Source organism: Torulaspora delbrueckii, chromosome 5 (genome assembly GCF_000243375.1).
Source record: "Torulaspora delbrueckii CBS 1146 chromosome 5, complete genome".
Taxonomy (NCBI): Eukaryota; Fungi; Ascomycota; class Saccharomycetes; order Saccharomycetales; family Saccharomycetaceae; genus Torulaspora; species Torulaspora delbrueckii.
Window position 1 is genome coordinate 159,037 of NC_016505.1, and position 23,285 is coordinate 182,321.

The following is a 23,285-nucleotide window of genomic DNA, read 5'->3' on the forward strand; positions in this document are numbered from 1 at the left end:
TGGGTATTCGGATATCACAGCAGCTATGAACGGTATATTTGCAATTGACAAGCCCAGTGGCATAACTTCTAATCAGTTCATGATGAAGCTGCAACATGCTCTTACGAATAGTCAAGTCTTCTCGAAAGAAATTCAAAGGGCTACAGCCGAAAGAATGAGACAATACCAAGAGCAAACTGGGAAGGCTGCAAGCAAGAGGAAGCTCCGTAAAGTTTCCAAGGTGAAAATGGGACATGGTGGTACTCTTGATCCATTGGCTTCCGGAGTGTTAGTGATAGGTATTGGTACTGGGACGAAGAAGCTTAGCGATTATTTGTCTGGTACAGTTAAGGAGTATGAAAGCGAAGCCCTCTTTGGTACTTCGACAACTTCTGGCGATGTAGAGGGTGAAATTCTGTCTCAAAACGCTGTGAAGCACTTAGATTTACAGGACCTGCAGACGGTTGAGGAGAAGTTTACTGGATCTTTGAAGCAAACGCCACCGATCTATGCTGCCCTTAAAATGGACGGGAAGCCACTATATGAATACGCCAGAGAAGGTAAGCCATTACCACGGGCCATCGAACCGAGACAGGTGAATATTTATGACTTGAAAATATTCCCAGATTCTCTTTCTAAGAAGCACAGCTATCCACTGTTAAGGCCCACGACTGGAGAAACAAAAGAGATTGTTGACCGGTTAAACGATGGGTTGCTTAATGACCCGCTATACTTTTCTAAGGAATACTGCGCCAAGCAAGGCTGGGAAGATGAAAATGCAAGAGTCGAAAAGCCTTTGCCGTTATCTGAAGAAGAAGCGAGTGAGATTGAAGCTCAAGGAGATGCTTACCGCGCGCCTCTATTGCACTTTAAGGCCAAAGTTTCATCAGGGACATACATACGATCGCTTGTCAGTGACATTGGTAAAAGTATGAGAAGTTCTTCATACATGGTGAAACTTATCCGTCTTGCGCAAAAAGATTGGTCTCTTCAAAGCCAAAACGTTTTCAGACTGGAAGATTTTACTGATCGAAATGAAAGTGTTTGGGCTACTGTATTGCAAGAAGTTTTGGAGAAGGGGCCCGATGTGAACGTCACCGAGGCCCTTTCAAAGGCAGAACAAGAGTTCGAGCAAGAAAAAAAATCTGCTGAAGAAGAGAGCTCCCAAGATGCAAGCGAAGTAAAAGATAGTGATGAACAGGATAGAAAAAAGAGAAAGATTGATGTAACAACTTAAGATATAGACGTTTTCCACCACTCTATATGTTCAGATTGGTATATAGTTCGGTACTATTACCGATGAAATTGCAGGTGTCAAGTGGATAATCAGGATTGAAGAAGCTGTAGCTGCTTTGTGGTCCGATCTTCTTCTCGTCCATAGATGGGCATGAAAAGCCAAAGTCGCTTGGGCAATCACGAGCGATGGCATAGCACATGTCTATGCAAGGTAAAATTTCATAGTAGTCGTCTATAGGGGTGAGATAGTCATCCAAATAGTCATTTCTATTTTCACCTTCATCTCTGTGAACGTAGTACTCGGATTTGGTATTCGTACACCTGGGAATTGTCACACCACATAACCAGTTACGATAAGAGGTTGCGCAATCCTTACATGATCGGATTGGAGAGTATCTGGCATCCAACTCGGAGTCGCACGTTATAATTTGCAGAGCTTTACTGAAGTTTGCATATAGCGACTCTGCGATATGATCATATGTCCCCGCAATTGACGTCTTATTGTTGGGGGCAATGGATGGAGAAGGAACTGAGTATGCTACTCCATAACAGAAATTTAAGCCAAATATCAGTGAACAGGAATTACTGTCTCTTGTCGTGAAAAGTTGTTTTGAGAAAAGGACACCACCGACATCAGATAAGTTGCCTTTCTTACCAATCTTCTTGGTCAAGTAAGCCACATATGTAGAGGAGCTATTCAGCCCAGTAATGTAGAACTGTTCTTGAACCGTACCTCTACGATTTGTCAGTGATTTACCAATTAGTAGGTCAGTTTCTTCCAACTGATGGTCTTCTCCCTTGGTTTGATTCGAATCTACAGATGAAACCAAATATGGTCCACTAGTGACGGCGCATAAGGAGATATTCAAGTTCGAAGCTAGTTTCAGGGAGTCCTCAAAGGAATAAACGTAGAGATCATAAAGAGAAATATCATAAATCGAATAGTTGGAAAACTGTTGTGCATCAGCTGTGACATTCCCTGTAGCGAGAAGCGCAGAGTTGTAATCTGTATCTAGGACGTCCAGCCACGGCCTAGTATCCCACTGATACACCAAGTCATTTTCCGATATACTCAATTTATACTCCCAAATGTCATCAGAGGGATCTGCATCTGCCGTGAGAGGTAAATTCGTTTTAGAGTCCACCGGCTCAACGACAACATATAAGTAGGAATATTCCGCTGTAGCGTTTGAGTCCGATACGGTCAGCGGGCTCACCGCAAGGGCCTGCATATACCCATCTTGGAAAGTCGTGTGCTGACCCACAGAGGAATTGGTCGTTACTGACTCGTTGAATGAATAGGAAACTCTTAAAACCCTATCACCGATATCATTCGGCTGCTGACAGATATTACCACTGAGAAAGATCAGGATCTCATAAGTTGGTAGAAATCCAGTGCCAGTTGAGTTCATATTGACCGTAAAGACAAAAACATTTCGCTCACCGACTGAGATATTTCCAGCGATTGGTGTCCATTCGTAAATGTTATCAGGATTGAGAATACCACTTGACTTAGCCATGCCTTCGCCGTACTCATCGCTCCTCACAGTTAGGTTTTGAGCCTCCAGGCCAAACCCAAACTCCTCAAACGGACTCAATGCCGCCACAAGTGATACATACCATATCCACCACCACATATATAGCCTCTTATCCATTCAGCATACCTCGTCGAGTGATCTTTGTATTGATCAGGGATCATCACGTGTGATGTCTGTTAAAGCTCCAAGATGCCTCTATTGAAATGAAAAGTCACCAACCTTCGAAAAGATGAGGAGGCTTAAGTAGATCGGACTCCCAATTATATTTAGGATGGTTGAAGACGTGGCGTTGAATGATGGATTGCCTTGGGTGGAGAAATACAGACCTGCTACTTTAGACGACGTGTATGGCCAGAATGAAGTTGTCGGTACGGTTCGTAGGTTCATTGAAGAAGGTCAATTACCACATCTATTATTCTACGGACCCCCTGGTACAGGTAAGACTTCTACAGTGGTAGCGTTAGCGAGGGAAATTTACGGTAAGAATTATTCCAATATGGTTTTGGAGTTAAATGCTTCCGACGATAGAGGAATTGACGTGGTTAGAAACCAGATCAAGGATTTTGCCTCAACAAGACAGATATTTTCGAAAGGCTTTAAGCTGATTATTCTAGATGAAGCAGATGCCATGACCAACGCTGCACAGAATGCATTGCGGCGAATTATCGAGAAATACACCAAAAACACAAGGTTTTGTATCCTGGCCAATTATGCCCATAAACTGACACCCGCACTTTTAAGTAGATGCACGAGGTTCAGGTTCCAGCCTTTACCTACAGAGGCGTTAGAACGTCGAATGAACAAAGTATTGAGCAACGAGCATCTGAAAATGACTACGAGTGCCAAGGAGGCTTTGTTAAAGCTCTCTCGTGGTGACATGAGACGTGTGTTGAACGTATTACAGGCTTGCAAAGCCACTCTGGATAAGCCCTTAGAAGAAGAAATCACAGACGATACAATCTACGACTGCTGTGGAGCCCCAAGGCCAGCCGATCTCGAAACAATCTTAGAATCCATCTTGAAGGACGACTGGACCACTGCTTACTACACTTTGAACCGGGTGCGCGGCGCGAAAGGTCTAGCACTGATAGATCTTATCGAAGGCTTTGTCGACATTCTTGAATCCTACGAGCTCAAGAGCCAAGAGGCGAGAATCTCAATGCTTACCCAACTGAGTGACATTGAGTATGCAATTTCCCGAGGAGGTAACGACAGGATACAGGGAAGTGCAGTGATCGGCGTTATCAAGAACGGATTCGAGATTGAAGCTGCGAAAAGCTGATCAGGACCATATATACCACTATGTAGGAATTAATGGCCCACGTACCTCTGCATTGTCTATTTGGCGAATTAAGTATCTGTTTCCAGTAACGCACACGAAACTCGAAATTTAACATAACGCGAATTCGCGAAAAGTGTCAAAGATGAACAAGCTGATCAAAGATTCGTGTCTAAATCATCAACAGAATCATATAAATGGACAGTTCTAACGGATGAGAGTATGAAGGGCATCGTTGTTGAAATGAGTGCGAGCTAAATCAAGATGAGTGAATACCACAAGGCTTTGAAAGTGTTGATGAAATCTCCAGTCACGGACGACATGATCCGCTTCCTTACCAATTGCACTTTAAAAGTGCTACCACAACATAGCTACCCTTCCCCACCAGGGTCTCCCAAGGGTAACAAACTACCATCCTTGATGAGCTTTATAAGCCGTTTGGTGAGACACACAAACGTTTACACCAGCACTTTGCTTACCACTGCGTGCTATTTGAACAAACTGAAATGCATTCTTCCCAAGGATGCATCGGGTCTACCTTCTACAGTGCATAGAATATTCCTAGCCTGTTTGATCCTAAGTGCCAAATTTCACAACGATTCATCACCTTTAAACAGACATTGGGCTAAATACACCGATGAACTTTTCACATTGGAAGATATCAACCTAATGGAGAGGCAATTGATCCAACTATTGAACTGGGATCTACGAGTGACAAATGATGATTTGATCCTCGATCTACGCCGCTTACTCGAACCAATCGTCGAAGATATCGAACGCACTTCAAGACAAAGACGCAGACTACAAAAACACCAACTAAGAAAGACCAGCGCTGGCGCAGGACTCTACGAACATCAAAGAAACATTTCAGTATGCTCTGAGTTGAGCAGTGCGACACTCGTAGAGTCGCGCTCCAACTCGAGTCTACGACTCGATAAAGAAATATGGAACGATCAAGGTCTGCCGACCAGCGACAGTTGCGAATCCCTACAAACGCAGGAAGCATTGCCAGCTGGCACGACCAATTGATGTTGCAACATGGACTTTAATTATGGATGTATAGTATTATAAAGCTTTAAACCCTAATCAACCACCTTGAAAGCGGGTAATTCCAAATTTTGTTTGTATATAAAGCGCGAGTGAAAAACTTCACATTTGTTCATCACTTTCATTTGTAAGAGACCAGCGAACGCTCTTGGGATAAGAATATCCCTGACGATCGCTAGGAATATGACGAGAGAAACGCTGTGCACCAGTCTGAAAGCGCCAAAGTACTCAGGTCGCTGTGAAGCATCATGTATACCCAAATTTCTGATTCCTCATCTTACTGTAACATTCAACGTAGAAAATTGTAAACATCTAGCTGCGAGCGTATCAAGAGATGATCTATTCATCGCCTGGTTGAGCGGTTAACAGTAGAGTGCGATTTATTACGATACTGCCGATCCAATTCACGCGGATGGTCAAGACGAATCACTGTACGAGCTTGTGATCTTTTACCTCAAGGCACCATATATTAGTCGTGAAAGTCTCTACGCCGTCAATATTTTCCAAACTACTAAAGTTGGTCACTTTGCCCAGTTTAAAATAGCGAATTTACAAATGAAAGTTCAAGAGAAATGAACCAAGAAAAGACAACACAAACAAGGAGAGTCTCTTATCGATGAGAGTTTCATATCGTATCATAGATTATGAATGATTGACGATTGAACTATCCCAGCAAACTCCTTTTCCAAGTTAGCCGCCTACCACCTCTCTGCTTGCTTTCACTTATATCCGCTCGCCGAGTAATTAGCTCAAACATCAATAACGGAAATTACGCCAAGCAACCATCAGAAGGCCCCAAAGATTTCGCATATCGTTCTAAAATATGCACAAGAAACATGAAAGCATGGCAACGAATTTTGTCCCTTCAAGACTGATACCAAATTACAGGTAGTCCAAGATTTAGGCTCTGCTAAAAATACATAGCTATATAGTTTCCTCCTCTCGGCATTGCAAAGAACATCATAATGCTCGAGTACTGTAGCGAGCCAGCATTTGATGCCAGTACTTAGAGTACTTACAAGGCTGGGTCCCAGCCCCTTTGTGCGTCAGTGCGTTAGTCTGTTAGTTGTGGATTCACCTGGGCGAGCCCTAAACTCTCGGCGCTCTCGGGCTCTTGAAACTCCCTGTAATTTCTCGAGGCGCAGCCCGAAAACACCGCGCAATGCGCGACAGAATTTGCGTCGATTATATAAGCAGTCGGTAGCTCCGTTCTCTTCCCTTTTGCCTAACGCATTCTTTATCGTTTCCAAGAACTGCTCACGAACAGACAAACAAACTATACACAGAATAATGTCCACTGCTCCTAACACTACTGAAACCGCTCCTGCTCCAGTCGCTGGTCAATCTCCAGTCGCTGCCGTCGAGCAAACTGCTGCTACTGTCGAAGCTAATGCTTCTGACGCTCCAGCTGCTACCACTACTACTGGTGCTGCTGAAAAGTCTGCTACCGCTGCTGTTGAACAAACTGCTGCCAAGGCCGGAGAGACTGCTAAGCCAGCTGAAAAGAAGACTCAAGAAACCAAGAAGGAATCTCAAGGCTTTGTCAAGAAGTTCACTTCTAAATTGAAGTCTCTATTCCAGTAAATCAACTTCCATCCTACTAATATCTTCTAATAACTAATATAAATATACACTCTTATTTACTTAATACATAATCATGCTGTACGTACGGCCTTTTGAACAATATTTTAAGAAAGACTAGTAAATTGATCAATTAACTCTTCACTATTAGGACGGTAGTGGAGGATGTTCGCTACAAATTTGTACGATCAGCCGCAGAATGTCCCTGCACAGGCTGCTCCCACCCATGCGTTAGATGATCCAAACGTTTATCATTGGATATGTCAGTTGAATTATGGTCCACAACGTGAACAGGCACTTTTGGAGTTGGGAAGGAAACGTGAACAATTTGATGACCTTGCCGTTGTTCTATGGTCATCGTTTGGTGTTTTAGCTTCTCTATTGAATGAGATTATTTCGGTATACCCGATGCTCGAACCACAATTGCTTTCGAATCAATTATCAAACCGTGTGTGTAATGCATTAGTGCTTTTACAATGTGTTGCTTCACATCCAGAGACAAAACATTTGTTCTTACAGGCTCATATCCCACTGTTTCTATTCCCATTCCTGAATACGACCTCCAGACAACGTACGTTTGAATATTTGAGACTTACATCGCTTGGTGTTATTGGCGCCCTTGTCAAGAATGATTCACAAGAAGTTATTAGTTTTTTGCTTAGAACAGATATTATCCCATTATGTTTGCGCATCATGCAATCTTCGTCTGAATTAAGCAAGACAGTGGCTATATTCATTTTGCAAAAGATTTTATTGGATGACGTTGGGTTACAGTACATTTGTGCCACTATGAAACGTTTCTACGCAGTCACAAACGTACTCAAAGATATGGTTGATCAACTCACATTGCATACTCCACCGGGGAGACTACTAAAACACATCATTCGCTGCTATCTGAGGTTAAGCGATAATTTGGAAGCTCGCAGATTACTACAACAAGCACTTCCGCAGAAATTAAGAGATAATACATTCACAGAAGTACTACGTGATGATGTGGGATCCAAAAGATGCTTAGCTCAGCTCTTATTGACCTTGAATGAGGACTCATCGTCTTAGTTACCCTGTAATAGTCACTATATACGCCTCTCGCGGCAACTCATGAAGGAATAACTACCCAAAACAACACTCTTTAACCAATATTTATAAGCTTCAAGAGGGGTCAATTGCTGCGTGAGACACTTGCAATGTCTACTCATACTTACAAGAAGTTTGAAAATGCGGAATCTGGGGAACTCCCAGATCGTATGACCATTTATCAGGATTGTATGAGTGAGTTCAATGAATCACCGATTAATAGTAAAAGGTGTCGTCTATTGATCTCTAGGCTGCTTAGATTACTTGCACAAGGTGAAACTTTCCCAGAGAGTGAAGCTACTGCACTTTTCTTCTCCATTTCCAAACTTTTCCAACACCAAAATGATTCATTAAGACAAGCGGTGTATTTGGCTATCAAGGAACTCAGTGGGATCTCTCAGGATGTATTGATGGCTACTTCGTCAATCATGAAGGATATTCAAAACGGATCTGAACTTGTAAAACCAAATGCGATCAGATCCTTGACTGCCGTGCTTGACGAGTCCACAGCGTTCTCCGCCGAGAGGTTGTTGAAGAGTGCATTAGTTAGTAGACACCCTTCAATCTCTTCTGCGGCTCTGTGCACGTCATACAACTTATTACCTATTGCGGAGGTCACAGTCAAGAGATTCGCTAATGAGACTCAGGAAGCAGTGGTCGATTTGAAATCCTTCCCACATAAGAACTTGGTTGGTGAATATTACCCAAATTCTACTTTTATTACTCAGTACCATGCTTTGGGATTGTTGTACCAGCTAAAGAAGAACGATAAGATGGCATTGTTGAAAATGGTCAGACAATTTTCAAACAACAACACTTTGAAAAATCAGCTGGCCAAGATCGAATTAGTTAAATTGGTTAATGAATTGATCAATAAAGACAGTCAATTGTTTGTTGATTTTCAGTCTTTGCTCATGGAATGGTTGTCAAACAAGCACGAGTCGGTTCAATTGGAAACTGCTAAATTGATCACTAATTTTGCAACTCATAACTCAAGGTTGATCTCCTCCGAACTCTTTGCTTCCGCGGTGACCACTTTGCAATCGTTATTGACCGTTCCAAGAGTTTCGGCTAAATTCGCGGCATTGAGAATACTTAATAGAATCTCAATGATCTCGCCAGAGAAGATTGTGGTTTGTAACCCTGAATTGGAGTCCTTGATCAACGACCCAAACAGAAATATTTCCACTTATGCGATCACAACTCTGTTGAAGACCGGTACTGCCAAAAATATTACTTCTTTGATCTCAACGATCACCAAATTTATCCACGATGTCTCGGACGACTTCAAGATCATTATCATTGATGCTGTCCGTACTCTGTCACTCAATTTCCCCAACGAATGGAAGACCATATTGAACTTCCTCATCGACGTGTTAAAAAACGGTGAAGGTGGTTTCAAATTCAAGAACAATATTGTTGAGGCGTTGATCGATATGGTCACTTTTGTCCCGCAGGCAAAAGAAATGGCATTAGAGAACTTGTGTGATTTCATCGAAGACTGTGAGTTCAACGAAATCCTTGCAAGAATCTTGCATCTATTGGGTAAAGAGGGTCCATCTACCTCAAACCCATCATTATACGTCAGACACATTTACAACAGAGTCGTGCTCGAAAACGCTATTATTAGATCCGCAGCAGTTGTCTCGTTGTCCAAGTTCGCCTTGACCAAGAACGACCCTTCATTGAGTGACTCCATCATCAGCTTATTGAGAAGAATCGCTAACGATAAGGATGACGAAGTGAGAGATAGAGCTACTATTGCGTTGAAATTCATTGAGTCCGCTAAGAAGGACACAAGTTCAGAAGCTCAAACCCTCCTCCAATCGAACTACTCATTTGATTTTAACGCATTAGAATCAAAATTAAACACTTACATTTCTTCCAACACAGACTCTTTCAAGACCCCATTCGATGTGACTTCGATACGTAAACTCACCGAAGGAGATATTAAAGCATTAGACTTGAAGAGAAAACAGGATAAGTTTACCAAGGGTGAGTTTGAAACCAGCGTGGAAAGTACGCCAGGTATGATCGATGACAACTTGATCTCCAAAAGAGCGGACAGCAGTTTTGCCGGTCCAAGTGCTCACGATCATCAACAGGACTTGTTGGCCACCAAGTATGCTGAAGATTTAATGTCCATCGAACAAATAAAAGAATTTGGTCCATTGGTAAATAGCTCCCAGATCGTTGCCCTCACTGAATCAGAAGCAGAATTTGTTGTCCGTGGCGTCAAGCACTTATTCGCAAATAACGTCGTCTTCCAATTCAATATTACAAACACTTTGACAGACACCGCGTTGGATAACGTTACCGTGACTTGCACCCCAGAAGTTGAACCATCGGAACTGGAAGAGTTATTCACAATACCTATTGATAGATTGCTACCTTCGGCTGAAGCTGCTTGTTACGTGGCATTCAAAAAGACCGAAGATATGGTAATGGAAAGCTTTCTAACTAACTTGATGTTCACTACGAAGGAAGTAAATCCAGAGACTAATGAACCATTTGAAGGCGACGAAGGTTTCCAGGATGAGTATGACATTGATTCCATCTTCTTGAACGCTGGTGATTATATTAAAAGCTCTTTTGTTGGGGACTTTACGAAAGCATTCGATGAATTGCCTAACGAAGAAGTTGCAGTTTACAACATCAAAGAGAATATATCGTTACAAGAATTGGTAGACAGGCTAGTTGTGAACACTAGTTGCTTGCCATTAGAAAACACGCAATACGCTCCAAGCGATTCCAACTCGCACACGGTTAAACTGTTTGGCCAAAGTGCGTCGAAGGGTACAAAGATCGCTTTGATAGTTAAACTTATCAAGACTTCTAAAGGTATTGCGATAAAGGCACAAGGTAGGGCAGAAGACGCCACTTTATGCGCAGACCTTGTTAACGGACTGATGTAAATCGATTTTTTCTGGATATATAACATTTAAAAATCATCTTTCCTGTGTAATGGACATCTCGATCCATTTTCGGCAATCAAGACCTTCGAGAAAACATAAACGTTAAGCGACAGAGGATTTTACTCACTTGAGGGCATGGAAGCGGAAGAACTTGAATTAAAGGAAGCTTTGAAGGAGCTTAAGAAGAAGGAATTGGAACGCAGAAAAGAAGCATCGAATGACCGAAATACAGGAAACGATGAGGACGCGTACAAACCAAGTGCCATCTATATATCAAATCTACCAAAACAGGCCAATGTCGAAAACGAACTAATATATGAATTCTCAAAGTTTGGCAAGATCAAAAAAGATCAAGATGGCAACGTAAAGTTCAAAGTCTACAAGGACGATGATGGTGAAATGAAAGGTGATGCTCTTATCGTGTATGCTAGGCATGAAAGTGTGCCCATTGCTATTCAAATGATGGATGGATATGAGTTTGATGGAGCTAAAATTAAGGTAGAAGTTGCAACTTTTAAGAATGAAAAGAAGAGGAAATATGACAAACTGACCAATGATCAAGAGAGTCAATCGTCTTCTCGAGCGACGAAACTTCTAAAGAAAAATGACACAGTAGAAGAAGTGGCCTCTCATCTGAGCGACTCGGATGACGAATCGCTAAAACGAGCGAGGACCATCGTTATAGCCAATTGCATAGATTTGTATTATGATCTTGATGGCGAGGAGCTGGTCGAAGAGCTCAACGAGATTCGACTCGACCTGCTAGATGGTTGTAAGGCAACGGGCCCAGTAGAAAGAATACAATTGAATGCAAGACAGGGAAAAGCGACAGTTATCTTTGAGAAGGAGAGAGATGCCCAAGAGTGCTGTCGAAAAATGAACAAAAGGTTCTTTGGTGGAAGAGAGTTGGCGGTGTTTATGTTGAACGAAGAAGACGTTTCTCAGTCGAGTAATAGTGACGAGGAATTTCCTGAGGAGCTTCTCGAGGATGATGTGGTCGAGTTCTAAGCACATCTGATCCGACGTAAGTAGTGCGATGAAAAGAGTTGTCCAGCGGAGAATTTGATATATTCTTACTTCATCCAGGATTTTTGGATTTGGAGACATGACTAATTGACTAGCGGACGCTTAGATGCCGTACGAACCCTAAAAGCAGTCTTCACTGTGGCAGGTAGTGTAACCTGAATTTGAATTGCGGGTCTTCCTATTTAGATCTGCGCCTCCACACTGGCTGAAGTATATTCAGGATTTCCGCTGAGTTTATCAGCTTCACTAGTAAAGAGCAGACAGTTATGGAATAACAGCTCAATTAATGTTTTGAATGATACTTTAATTCCATTCTTGTTCCACCATTAAGCTCTCACAAGATGTGTGATTATGCTGATGAATATCCTGTGTTTGAGCTAATTGGCTCGTACGCTTTACTAAGGCTTCCTATAACCCTCTCAGAAACTTTTACAGTACTCAAGTATCAAGTTGTGCTTTATTCTCCAATGATTGATATAACAGTTATTTACCAATTTGACGGTTTTCAATACGAAGATGACAAAACGCCCATCGAATAGAACCAGTATTTAAAAAATTTACAGAACAAGGCACAATAAAGCAATTAGTGCAAACCCCTTAGTCGAAAGTCTTGAATACCCATCAGTGTTTATCCATAGCCAATTCCAATTAGCCCCTGCAGCAACCGCAGAAGCTAAACCTGCTATTTCCAAAACAATCATACTAACGGACCAACCGACACATGAAGTTGCACTCTCTGTCAAAACTGGTTTTTCTGGATTCAGTTGTTCTAGTGCTGCTTTACAACTTACACTTGCAAAACTTTTGACAAAAAAACCGAACCCTAGGAAGATGACAGCACCTGCGGTAGCACCAACAGTTGAAACTCGCTCTTTGAGAAAGAGTGCAGCTTTAGCAGATACAGCCGCCAAAGCAATCCCGGTAAGGATCCATATAATGATACCAAGCCTAAATGCTACTCCTGGAAAATACAGACTCACCATTAAAATTTCGTTATTCTTTTACTTCACTAATTTACTTACTTGAAAGAATATAGTTTCCTTCACTCTTATTTGTAACGCCTGTTCTCATGGGAACAGACTGCTTCGATTACGAGAACTTGGTTGCCAGGGGATGAAGCATCCAATTAACACATGTAAATAAAGCAAGGCACTTACTTATTGTGGAAATTTGCAGACAAGTAGAATTGTAATAATACTTCTTGCCAAGCATGAAATTGGCTTGGCAATCCCCACGGGAAATTGGAATTGGGAATTGCAGGATTTTATACCCGACAATTCTTGCAAGGCAACCAGTATTATTGTTTTTTAATATGGTAAAAAATATGAGCGGTAGGAGAATCGAACCCCTGTCCCCACCTTGGAAGGGTGGGATGATAACCACTACACTAACCGCCCAGTGGATTATGTTTTTATGAGTAATTGAACTAGGTATGTTTCACCAAAACATGGCCTCGGAAGCATGCAAAGTCTTCAGGACCTTAGCAGTCACTACTTTCAAATTACTCCATACTCATCACTCGTGGTCTCTTCGTAATTTTTCAATTGGCGTAACGACGTAAAATGCTAAGTTGCCGGTACTGGTTCCAGTGGACGCAGCCTCCAAAAAGGCCCGAAGCTGGTCAAATATAACATACCGCTTTTTCAACTTTTGCTAGCTCAATCTTAATCAGACAGGTTCAAGGCAATCCTTGTCACTAATATCAAGATATAGTTCAATTATTGAACTTGGTTGGTATGGCCAACATTTTCGCTCTATTATTTTTATTTATTCTCCTTCCTGCTCTCATGCAGCAATCGTCGTTTTAACATCAAATTATGTTTTTCAAGACCAAAACGTAAACATAACAAAAGACTGTATATTAATATGTTAATTCCAAGCGGCGCAGTGGCTAATCGCTGAGCACCTTTATATAATCTAACAAAGTCATATCAGTCATCACAGTTATTGCAGGGGTTATAAATGCACATAAATAATTCATAAATTTAATTACGATTTTTTCAAGGTTGGCCTTTCTGGTCTTTTCCTCCTGCATCTATATCGTTTCCTTTACTCAACAGCTTCGAGCCAGCTTTTGCCTGACTTGATGGACGTGGTGGTAATCTCTTCCCAGCTCCTCTTCCACCATTATCTTGATTCGACAATAACAATCTTCCAGAAGATGCAATGCTCTGTTGAGATTCAAGAGACCTGAGGTCAGTTTGTGATTTCCTTATGAGATTGGAAGTTCTAGCCACCGTGAGATCTTTCAATCTCTTATCCCAAACAGGTACCTGTTGATCTAAGATGGCATTGAGTTCCAAAAGCTTTTCCTCGTTAGCCAACCTTTCCTTAGGGTCGAATTTACCAAATTGATACCCACCTTTTCCATCGAATTTCAGAAGATAATTATGGAAATGCCACAAGCTTGTCCTATGACACACGGAGATCAATGAGATTTGCAAACGTTGTGCGGTTGCATACATTTTTTGTTCCATTTCGGGTGAAACAGCAGATGTGCATTCGTCGAGCACGGCGAATTTGGGCTTATGGTAATACATTCTTGCCATAGCCAATCGTTGTTGAACACCGATTGAAAGTTCTTCAGGCCAATTTCTGGTTATGTCAAAGGCTTCTCTCGCGTCTACTATAGTCGGATCATCGCTATCCTCTTTACTTCTCAAAGTCCTTTGAGTCAATGCTAATGCCATATTTTCTGCAATTAAGTCTTCCAACTCTAGCATATGCAAAATTTCCGTTAGGCACGCATCTCCAGCAGCATAGTCCCCGTTGAACCTACTTTCAAATTGTTCAATTGAATCGGGATAGATCACTTGCTCTCTGAAAGTTGATTTACTGCCCATGTGTGGTTTCTGAGGCAAATAGAAGATAGAGCATTCGTTATCATGAGACCGATGTGGCATTATTAGTTTTGTCTTCGTCTTCCTAGAGCCCTGTCTCAAAGGCCATAAGCCTCCAAGGATACGGAAGAACAAAGATGATTTACCGCATCCGTTTGGACCGATGATGAGAAGGTGATCTCCATGCTTTAACTCAAAGTTTAGCTCTGGGATTAATACCTGCTCAGCTGGGGTGATCAACGGAACGTTCTCAAATCTAATTAGCGAATCATCGTATTCAAATTCACCCTTCTCTTTCTTTTCATAATCATCACTAGGCTCACTTCCTTCTGCCGAATCCAATAAGATATTGAAATTGTTTAAACGTAACCATACACCGCGCAATTGCTGAATGTTTCTTTTCAGTTCGACAAACCTGCCGATAGAGCTCGAAGCCGTCAACAGCAGACGTCTATTTGTGATAAAGTCTGCTGTCACATCTGACTCTACCTCAGGGCTAGTCTTATTTTTGAAGAAGATTGGTATCGAACAGAGCGCTAAACCAGCAGCACCCCATGTATACTTGATGACAAAACTTGTAGCCAAATCGTACAATGCTCTTGCCTTGATTTCTCTACTGAGGAAAAGCACTAATTGATAGAAGGAATAATCGAGGTTTGTTAATTCAGTCGATTGACCTCTTAACAGTGCAATTTCCTCGTTATTCAGATGTAAATTCGAATGCAATGATCTGAACCAACTTTCCAAGGAGGATTTTCTCATGGTCAATTTGGTGAAATTTGGTTGAATCATCTTCAAGAATGAATTTGAGATGTAAACAATTAGCCCCAAAGCTAATGTACCTTCACCCATCATACTCGAGTTGGACATCAGCAACTTAAAAGAACAAAGGATAAGATCCAACATGGGTTTCAGTAATTGATTGAGCAATAAGGAAGAATTGTTGGAAAATGCATAGATATCACGAGTCAAATTATCTTGAATCTCTGAGGAGGTTTCTGAAGCAGCGACGGAATAGAATACGTGATGATTAGCGAGATATTTGTTCAGCAGGAAAACCGAAACCCGTCTATTTATCGAAATGGAACATAATTTAGTGGTATAACTGATCAAAGAGTTAATAAAACTTGCGGGAATCCCCAAAAGCATCCATTGACCCAATAAAATCTTAAGAAATTGAGAGTATTGAGCTTTAACAAGTGTGGAGACCAACCTACCATCTAAAGTAGCCACTCTGAGTGATAAAAATGTTCTTATGACCAGCAAGAATGCCTGTGCTGCGAACAACATTACACACTTCCTATCCCTCATAATGATTTTTAAAAGGAAATCCGAAGACCGTTTCAATTTCCTCTTTTGAATATGTTCTTCGGTCATTTCCTCGTCATTCCCATGACTCTCTATCACTTCCTTTTCTTCCTGCTGTTCGTTAGTAGCACTCTCATCCAGGGGTTCATTCCCACTCAAATCGCCATGACTTTTCTTCCCCTTTGCAATCCTTCGAATCGCATCTTTCGCACCGGTACCACTACTTAAACTGTGCAAAGTAGTAAAAAGCAGTATTATATAAGAGGATCTCAGTATATTCAGCCTATGACGCTGATAAAACCCAACGATCGGTGACATCGGCAGTTCTGGCATTCAACTCTTCTCGAGAATTTACTGATCCTGGGGTTCATCATGCCTTCACAGATCATAACAAGGTTTATATAGTGTATCAGATTCTTGATCAAAGCTCCGAAGGGGTTCAGTGTTCCCCACATCATTAAGACGCGTTCGGCGGAAAAAAACTAATGCCGAAACGCTGACGCCTAAAGTGTCAGTAAATAACTTATAAAAATAATAAAATATGATAATTAGAATAATGTGGAAATTGAAACAGTTAAATACTTATTAGTTTTTTTTAGTTACAATTAAACTTTGAGTAGAGATTGATTATTAATTAATTAGTGACTTTGTCTTATTTGACAACGACGAGTTCGATTTGAGTCTTTTCCACGTAACCGTTTCCGTTGTTTAGCGACGAAGGACCACTACTTGTAGAGTTCACCGCTTCATGAGAAATACCTTCATCCATGGCAGCAACTTGTTTTTTCCTGTGTAGCTTTCTAGCTTGAATAAAGGCAGTGAGTAGTATAATGGGGCAAGCCAAAGCTAGAGCAAACGAGGTCCACATTAGACCCAAGTATGCTGGACCGCCCTTGAAGACAACACCGTAATTGTCGTCAGAAGTACCAGATTTGATGATACCAATGATAGCGGTGACAATGACCGCAGCTAGACAGGTGAACAAAGTGTACCATAGACAGGTGAACAAGACACCAAACCAGACCCATTTGTTGTAAGCACCTGTCAACATCAGATAAAGGACAGCTAGAATCAAGAAGAACGCGAGAATGATGGAAATTAGCGAGAATGCCAGGGTGGCTTTGATCGCTGGGACGTACTCATGTTGTCTACGCAACAATTTACCGTCCAAATGCAACGAATCCTCAGTAACATTCAAAGCGTTCAAATATGGAGTAAAATCAGAATCTTCAAGGTCATCCCAGATAATACTTCTGAAATCTAAATCTTGGACAGCATGAGATTTGGAGCAAGTCTTGATCTCGTTATGGACGTCCCTTTCGCATAGCGTAAAGATGGACAATTGGTATTTGGAGTTGATGTTAAAGTATTCCAAAATTCTTGGAGTCAATTCCTTAATGTCCTCATCCGTAGGAGCTGGGTTTCTCTCAGCATTTTGTAGAATAGCGGCAACGGGCAAGAAAGTGGCAGTATTCTGTTGAGCCCAAGCGGTAAATGTCATCAAAGAAGTGAAAATAGTCATTGGATCGCTGGACGCTTCCATCAATGAGACTAAAGGTGGAATGTATTGAGCAGAAGAGCTGTCCTCGGCCAAACCAGTTTGCAACATACCTAACACCGGCAAGGTACCGGTTCTGTTGTTTGAAGATTCGAATAGTTGATGCAAGGAAGTCAACTGTTGCGTAGAAGTAGTAGTATTTGTGATCATAGCCAGAGATTGAACAGACTGCAACACTAGGGTATCATTTTGACCATTGCTTAACAATGTGGATAGAGAAGCAAAAGCTTGCCTAGCAGAGGTCGAAGTAGTAACATTATTTTCCAATAAAGTTTGCAAAGAGGCTATGGTAGTGTTTGAAGAAGAGGAAGTCTCAATCAAAGTAGCCACTGCTTCAAAAGCAGGCCTAGACTCTTCTGGGACTAAGGATTCCAATTGTTGCAGGGTTTGATTCAAATCAGTAGATTGATTCAACGCAGAAAACATGTTTTCAGTCAATTCACTAGGAATAGTGGAGTTCATCAAAGTAGCTAGTGAGCTTATCGTAGCAGTCTCATTAGTACTGACTTGGAAAAGAGCAAAGACGGGAGTCAATTGTTGCTTTTCCGTGCCGCTCATGTTATTCAAAGTCATCAAAGCTTCAGTGGAGGACAAGGTATCGTTCGAGTCTGCCAACAAATGCATAACAATAGTTGAAGAATTACTACTAGGGTCCTCCATAGAAGCCTCGACCAAACCCTCTAGACCTTGCATTGATTCGGTAGCATTAGAGGACATTTGCAACAATTGGTATACTTCAGCCATCTGTTGAGAGGTGGAAGAATTGGTATCATTAGACAAAGCCAAAGGAGCCAGCTCACTTAGTGCAGTAACTGTAGCATTAGTATCTTCGGCATTAGCAAGCAAAGTTAAAAGTGGTGCAAAAGCGGGAGTAGAGTCCAATTGATGTAAAGCGGGAAACACAGTATCGATGGAAGCATTATCAGAATTCAAAGCACCACCCAAAATGGTCAAAATTGGTGCAAATTGTGGGATCACTTTGGTCACGTTAATGTGTGCAATATCAGCCGTACCGATATAAATATTTGTCAAGGGCTTATAGTTAGAAGTTGAACCTGCAATGGCCACTATAACCATAATAAAAGTAGCGAATAAGTATAAAGCACATAATGCCAAATTAATTTTCCTAGAACAAAGCATTTTGAGCAATTTCTTGTTTCAATAAGACATTTTAAAAATTCACAGTGATAGAGATTAAGTGAATTTATATAGTAAAGAAAAGCGCCGAAAAGTTTCGACTATTACAAATAATTGCAGAGAAAGTTGGAGTCCGCTCAACGATCTCGGTCGTAGGCAATGGCTGTCTCCTCTTCTTTCTCAGAAACCATCACTTCTGATCATCTTAACGAGAAAAAATGATGCCAAGATGCGCCTTGCCAAACCTCAACAACAAGAGAAAGAAGGGTCTATTCCTAAAGGGAGAAACTGATCGCCGTTTTAAGCCTGAACGGCTACCTAAAAGGGAAAAGTGTCACATCTGGCATCTCAGACGGCTTTTCTTCTACGCAAATCGGTTAAACGAGAAATCTTGTTGAATTTTCCATACAGCCGAACGCGTGATATTCACGTGCCATTTTTATCTACTATCTATAGTGCTACAATAGCTATAGTATTCTCATAAGTGAGTCGTCCGGTTTGTAGACCATGTTGTAGTTGAATGCTGATACTACTCCGTTCATATCGTTGGCAAAGATTCGTTCGTCAATGACTAGTTGTAAGGAGACTCCGAAATAAGTGCCCCAAAGTGGTCTACTGGCGGGTCTATTTCTATTTTGTTGCTGCTGATTTTGTTGTACAGTGGCATCTAGTCCCATCTTGTCTCTCCCACTCTCATCGAAACGTACTTTGCAGTTGACATTGCATATTAGAGTTTGGGAGCCTGGTATCACGTGATAGTCGATGGCAGTCAATGCGTGTTGTGTCTGTACCACTTGAGTTTGCCATGTTTGTAAGAATAGTGAGAGGTTTGCGAAAGGTGCAGCGTTGAAAACTATCTTGCCATTGTTTGGGTTGAAAAGTGTGAGGAACTGATTTAACTTTTGTGGATCTGTATCATCGAGGTGGGCGAGTATTTTCTTAACAAATAGTTCTGTTATCTGGGAATGGTTGCTTCCCGTGTTCGTGGAGCCACTGCTATACCGACTCATCTTGGTGTTGTTGTATGTTGTGATAGGATTGTCTAATGGATTGACGATGCTTTAATGAAAAATTAGTGGCCGGGTAAGGTGACTTCCGGTGACTATTGGATCAAATACTCAGATAATTGCTGATCGAACTTAACTAGCAGCTTGGGTTAGTGAGTTGATCTGTGCTAGGTTTAGTGACAAGCCAATAGGTTTTGTTCTGCTTGTCTTGTTGTCTTCGAGCCTCTTGGTTTGTTCTCTTCTATTTTTTCCTACAGCGCGCGCAAGCGCACTCCGAGCTTAATTCAGATGGCTGCGTCTGATGGCTGGTTAATCTTCATAACCAACCAGTATTGTAGATCAGGCTTGATCAATGAGGTAAACGCAGAAACAAAGTCCCCAGTCCTAAAAAAGAATGCGTATCTTCTTTTGTAACCAAGAATAGACCAAACTGGTCTTTTGATGATCTGCAAAATAACCAGATTGGGAGTATGCTTGACCCTTTCCAGAACCAGCTCTCTTTTAACAGTGTTCTGTATATAAGAAACACTTTATCCCTACTTTAAAAGACTTCATCTGACTTAGGTATTCCCAAAAAATAAAAATCCTCTCGCTGCCACTCTTTTAGTCTAAACTACTCCACTCTTTTTAAATGCTAAGCGCTATCAACGGTTATCCACTCTCTAGTACTTCCTCCGGTAGTTCGGAATCTGCTGGTCCAGATTTTAGGAAAAAAATATCGTTTGATGATTTACTATTATTGCCTTCCATACCATCGAATTCATCTTCCAGAAACTATCTATGTTCACCCATACTGCCACCAATTTCCAACAATGCGCAAAGAAAATATAATACGGCTCCCGCTTCGCCAAATCATCATGATTATTACTCAAGCACTGTTACTCCTCAAACTTCACCTCTGTTCAACCGTGCTCAGCTAGCGCCAACAGGCGCCAAGAACCTTTTACCTCTCACCAACAATCAACAGGAAAATTTACCTTCGCTAAGACATTTACAACTATTGCCTGATCCTAGGATCCAAGAATATGCATGTTACTATCCCGACACATCGGAGCATACGCCAATTTGGAAACGGACTCTAGTGCACTGGTGCAAAGAGACTAATTATCAAGATTATACAAAGATAGTACATGAAGTTTCTCACGATAGGACTCAGCTCTCAGCACTACTCAGAGGATCCTCCAGGACAGCGCCAGTGCCTTCGGTCCTGAAGCCCAAGGATGCATTTCAGGGTTTGTCTGACCATGCCAAAAGTGCTTCCGCGCCAATGACTCCACCCATGAGTCCCGTAGGCGAAATGGACCGCAATCAACCACCAGAATTTACTGCGTTTGTCAGTAGTAAACTAGTTCAAACAGTAAAGCAAGAAACTAATAGGAATCAAAATACGCCGTGCCGTCACAAGAAGACCAACAGTTTCAAAGCTATGCAGTTGAAAAAATTATTCAGCAATAGAGATCTGCTCTCTAATGACACGAGAACGGATAATGGAAAATTCAAGGTTTCCAAGCCACATGATGATACACACAGATTGACAAAGATTAACATCGATCATGCCGCTAGAAATCTAGTGATTACTTTAGATACCCAGGCAAAAAAGCCCACGAGCCCCACAAGATCGCCCGGTTTGAGTAGCAACACGACGCCCAAACTCGTATCGAAACCTGCTCAACCTAGATCGAGGTCTCCCTCGCCAGTACGCCCCTCCACGCCGCCAGCAACCGCTTCCTCATCTAAATATCACAAGTTCGCCTTTGATTCTCCTCAAAGTCCCATTGCAACTATAAAGCAAAGCTCCTACCACAGCAGCACCAAGACTACACCCAAGAGAAGACGTTCGAGTGGAGGAAGCACCCATGGTACTGTAAGGAAATGTGTCTCATGTCACTCGAACGATTCGCCTTGTTGGAGACCGTCCTGGTCCGGCAAGAAACATGATCAACTATGCAACTCATGCGGGCTGCGATACAAAAAGACTCACACCAGATGTCTCAACGACTCATGCCGCAAGATCCCAACAAAAGGCGAACTAAGTATAATGAAATCGAACGGCATCCAACGTCATCAAAATGAAGACGGAACAGTTATAGAGGGCTACAAGTGTCTATTTTGCAATTCAATTGCAGAGACCACAGATGCAATTCCTCAAAGCAATTTATAAATATTCTCGAGGGAGTTTTAATTTAATTTAGCTACGTATTATGAACATTCTTAATTTTTTTGATCTGTGCTGATGATCTCCGCACACGCTAGGCAATTGCAATTGCAAATGCAAAGCTTAAATTTTTCACCTTTGTTCCCGCTATCAGCAAAAACTTGAAAATTTGAATAAAAGCTTCAAAAAATTAAGATTCTCGGATCCCAGGTTTACAAATTGCATCAGAAATCTACGTGAAAATGGCTGCTGTACAATTAGACCACAAATTTGTTAGTACCCCCAAATTGGTTGAACCCGCCAGTGCTCCAAAGTATGTGGAGAGTGCTCTGGACTACGTAGTACCGGAAATTCCTCACAAACAAGCACACGATGAGATCTTCGACGCTTTGAGAAAGAGAATTGAAGCGATCAATGAGGAGACTTGCGAACCTGGTGATGAAAATTCGTTTTTTGTGTGCGACATTGGTGAGGTTCAAAGATTGTACAATAATTGGCACAAGCGGTTACCGCGGGTTCAGCCCTTTTACGCGGTTAAATGCAATCCAGATCATCGAGTACTTGCAAAGCTTGCATCATTGGGGGTCAATTTCGATTGTGCGTCCAAGACAGAGATTGAAAAAGTGCTAGCGCTAGGTGTATCACCAAACAGAATTATCTATGCTAACCCCTGCAAGGCGTCAAGCTTTATCAGATACGCTGCGAAAAACAAAGTTTTGAAGTCTACTTTTGACAACGTCGAGGAGTTGCACAAGATTAAAAAATATCACCCTGAATCACAACTACTATTAAGAATTACCACCGATGATTCGACAGCTCAATGTCGACTATCAACCAAGTACGGTTGCGAGTTAGAAAAAGTTGACGAGCTTTTGGAAACTGTTCAGAAATTAGGGTTGAACTTAATAGGGGTTTCGTTCCACGTAGGTTCCGGTGCATCCGATTTAAGCAGTCTTTACAAGGCCGTTCGGGACGCCCGCTTTGTTTTTGACAAAGCTGCCTCTCAATACGGACTTCCGGCATTGCAAATTCTAGATGTTGGTGGAGGTTTCCAATTTGACACTTTTGCTCAGTCCAGCCTAGTGCTCAGCGATGCCATCGATGAATTTTTCCCCACAGAATCATTTGGGAATTTGCAAATCATTGCAGAACCAGGCCGTTATTTCGCGGCTACGACTTTCACACTAGCGGTAAATGTGATCGCCAAGAGAAATCTGGGTGAGCAAGAAGCAATGATTTACGTCAACGATGGGGTCTACGGCAATATGAACTGCATCCTGTTCGACCACCAAGAACCTACGCCGCGCACCTTGTACCACAACAAGCAATTCCACTACTATGATTTCGACTCTTCGTCGACAAAAAAAGCTGCCTCTTTACCACACAAAGTTTCAATGTGGGGCCCCACATGCGACGGTCTGGACTGCATTACAAAAGAGCACTACATGAAACACGATTTGGTTACGGGCGACTGGATTTATTTCCCCAATTTAGGAGCCTACACTTCATCAGCCGCAACACCTTTCAATGGATTCGAACAGACTGTAGACACTATCTACATCGAATCTTCCTACTAAATCACATGATCGCTTTATGTTTACCACT

At 41.8% G+C, this 23,285-nt stretch overlaps 13 protein-coding genes and 1 non-coding gene across 14 annotated transcripts; 9 read left to right on the forward strand and 5 right to left on the reverse strand.

Moving 5' to 3' along the window:
- Window positions 1-25: 25 nt before the first annotated feature.
- PUS4 (pseudouridine synthase PUS4) lies at window positions 26-1,216 on the forward strand (the record flags this gene model as incomplete). The annotated part of the gene is made up of 1 exon (XM_003681482.1): window positions 26-1,216. One exon carries the CDS (start codon window positions 26-28, stop codon window positions 1,214-1,216), a length of 1,191 nt encoding a protein of 396 aa, XP_003681530.1.
- A 22-nt stretch (window positions 1,217-1,238) lies between these two features.
- On the reverse strand, window positions 1,239-2,870 carry MID1 (Mid1p; the record flags this gene model as incomplete). The annotated part of the gene is made up of 1 exon (XM_003681483.1): window positions 1,239-2,870. One exon carries the CDS (start codon window positions 2,868-2,870, stop codon window positions 1,239-1,241), a length of 1,632 nt encoding a protein of 543 aa, XP_003681531.1.
- Window positions 2,871-3,024: 154 nt separating this feature from the next.
- Window positions 3,025-4,035, forward strand: RFC3 (replication factor C subunit 3; the record flags this gene model as incomplete). The annotated part of the gene is made up of 1 exon (XM_003681484.1): window positions 3,025-4,035. One exon carries the CDS (start codon window positions 3,025-3,027, stop codon window positions 4,033-4,035), a length of 1,011 nt encoding a protein of 336 aa, XP_003681532.1.
- Window positions 4,036-4,296: 261 nt separating this feature from the next.
- Window positions 4,297-5,061, forward strand: PCL1 (Pcl1p; the record flags this gene model as incomplete). Its single annotated transcript, XM_003681485.1, has 1 exon — window positions 4,297-5,061. One exon carries the CDS (start codon window positions 4,297-4,299, stop codon window positions 5,059-5,061), a length of 765 nt encoding a protein of 254 aa, XP_003681533.1.
- Window positions 5,062-6,075: 1,014 nt separating this feature from the next.
- Window positions 6,076-6,663, forward strand: TDEL0E00800 (uncharacterized protein; the record flags this gene model as incomplete). The annotated part of the gene is made up of 1 exon (XM_003681486.1): window positions 6,076-6,663. One exon carries the CDS (start codon window positions 6,076-6,078, stop codon window positions 6,661-6,663), a length of 588 nt encoding a protein of 195 aa, XP_003681534.1.
- A 162-nt stretch (window positions 6,664-6,825) lies between these two features.
- CAF40 (CCR4-NOT core subunit CAF40) lies at window positions 6,826-7,716 on the forward strand (the record flags this gene model as incomplete). The annotated part of the gene is made up of 1 exon (XM_003681487.1): window positions 6,826-7,716. The coding sequence occupies one exon, from the start codon at window positions 6,826-6,828 to the stop codon at window positions 7,714-7,716; it is 891 nt and encodes a 296-aa protein (XP_003681535.1).
- A 128-nt stretch (window positions 7,717-7,844) lies between these two features.
- SEC21 (coatomer subunit gamma) lies at window positions 7,845-10,649 on the forward strand (the record flags this gene model as incomplete). Its single annotated transcript, XM_003681488.1, has 1 exon — window positions 7,845-10,649. The coding sequence occupies one exon, from the start codon at window positions 7,845-7,847 to the stop codon at window positions 10,647-10,649; it is 2,805 nt and encodes a 934-aa protein (XP_003681536.1).
- Window positions 10,650-10,784: 135 nt separating this feature from the next.
- Window positions 10,785-11,657, forward strand: CUS2 (U2 snRNP complex subunit CUS2; the record flags this gene model as incomplete). Its single annotated transcript, XM_003681489.1, has 1 exon — window positions 10,785-11,657. One exon carries the CDS (start codon window positions 10,785-10,787, stop codon window positions 11,655-11,657), a length of 873 nt encoding a protein of 290 aa, XP_003681537.1.
- A 1,343-nt stretch (window positions 11,658-13,000) lies between these two features.
- On the reverse strand, window positions 13,001-13,072 carry TDEL0Etrna12G. The gene has a single exon. It is a non-coding gene; the product is annotated as a tRNA-Gly (tRNA).
- Window positions 13,073-13,675: 603 nt separating this feature from the next.
- Window positions 13,676-16,156, reverse strand: PXA2 (ATP-binding cassette long-chain fatty acid transporter PXA2; the record flags this gene model as incomplete). Its single annotated transcript, XM_003681490.1, has 1 exon — window positions 13,676-16,156. The coding sequence occupies one exon, from the start codon at window positions 16,154-16,156 to the stop codon at window positions 13,676-13,678; it is 2,481 nt and encodes an 826-aa protein (XP_003681538.1).
- Window positions 16,157-16,475: 319 nt separating this feature from the next.
- FAT3 (Fat3p) lies at window positions 16,476-18,521 on the reverse strand (the record flags this gene model as incomplete). The annotated part of the gene is made up of 1 exon (XM_003681491.1): window positions 16,476-18,521. One exon carries the CDS (start codon window positions 18,519-18,521, stop codon window positions 16,476-16,478), a length of 2,046 nt encoding a protein of 681 aa, XP_003681539.1.
- A 464-nt stretch (window positions 18,522-18,985) lies between these two features.
- Window positions 18,986-19,528, reverse strand: MTR2 (Mtr2p; the record flags this gene model as incomplete). Its single annotated transcript, XM_003681492.1, has 1 exon — window positions 18,986-19,528. One exon carries the CDS (start codon window positions 19,526-19,528, stop codon window positions 18,986-18,988), a length of 543 nt encoding a protein of 180 aa, XP_003681540.1.
- A 628-nt stretch (window positions 19,529-20,156) lies between these two features.
- On the forward strand, window positions 20,157-21,686 carry ASH1 (DNA-binding transcription repressor ASH1; the record flags this gene model as incomplete). The annotated part of the gene is made up of 1 exon (XM_003681493.1): window positions 20,157-21,686. One exon carries the CDS (start codon window positions 20,157-20,159, stop codon window positions 21,684-21,686), a length of 1,530 nt encoding a protein of 509 aa, XP_003681541.1.
- Window positions 21,687-21,922: 236 nt separating this feature from the next.
- Window positions 21,923-23,257, forward strand: SPE1 (ornithine decarboxylase SPE1; the record flags this gene model as incomplete). Its single annotated transcript, XM_003681494.1, has 1 exon — window positions 21,923-23,257. One exon carries the CDS (start codon window positions 21,923-21,925, stop codon window positions 23,255-23,257), a length of 1,335 nt encoding a protein of 444 aa, XP_003681542.1.
- Between the last annotated feature and the right edge of the window lie 28 nt (window positions 23,258-23,285).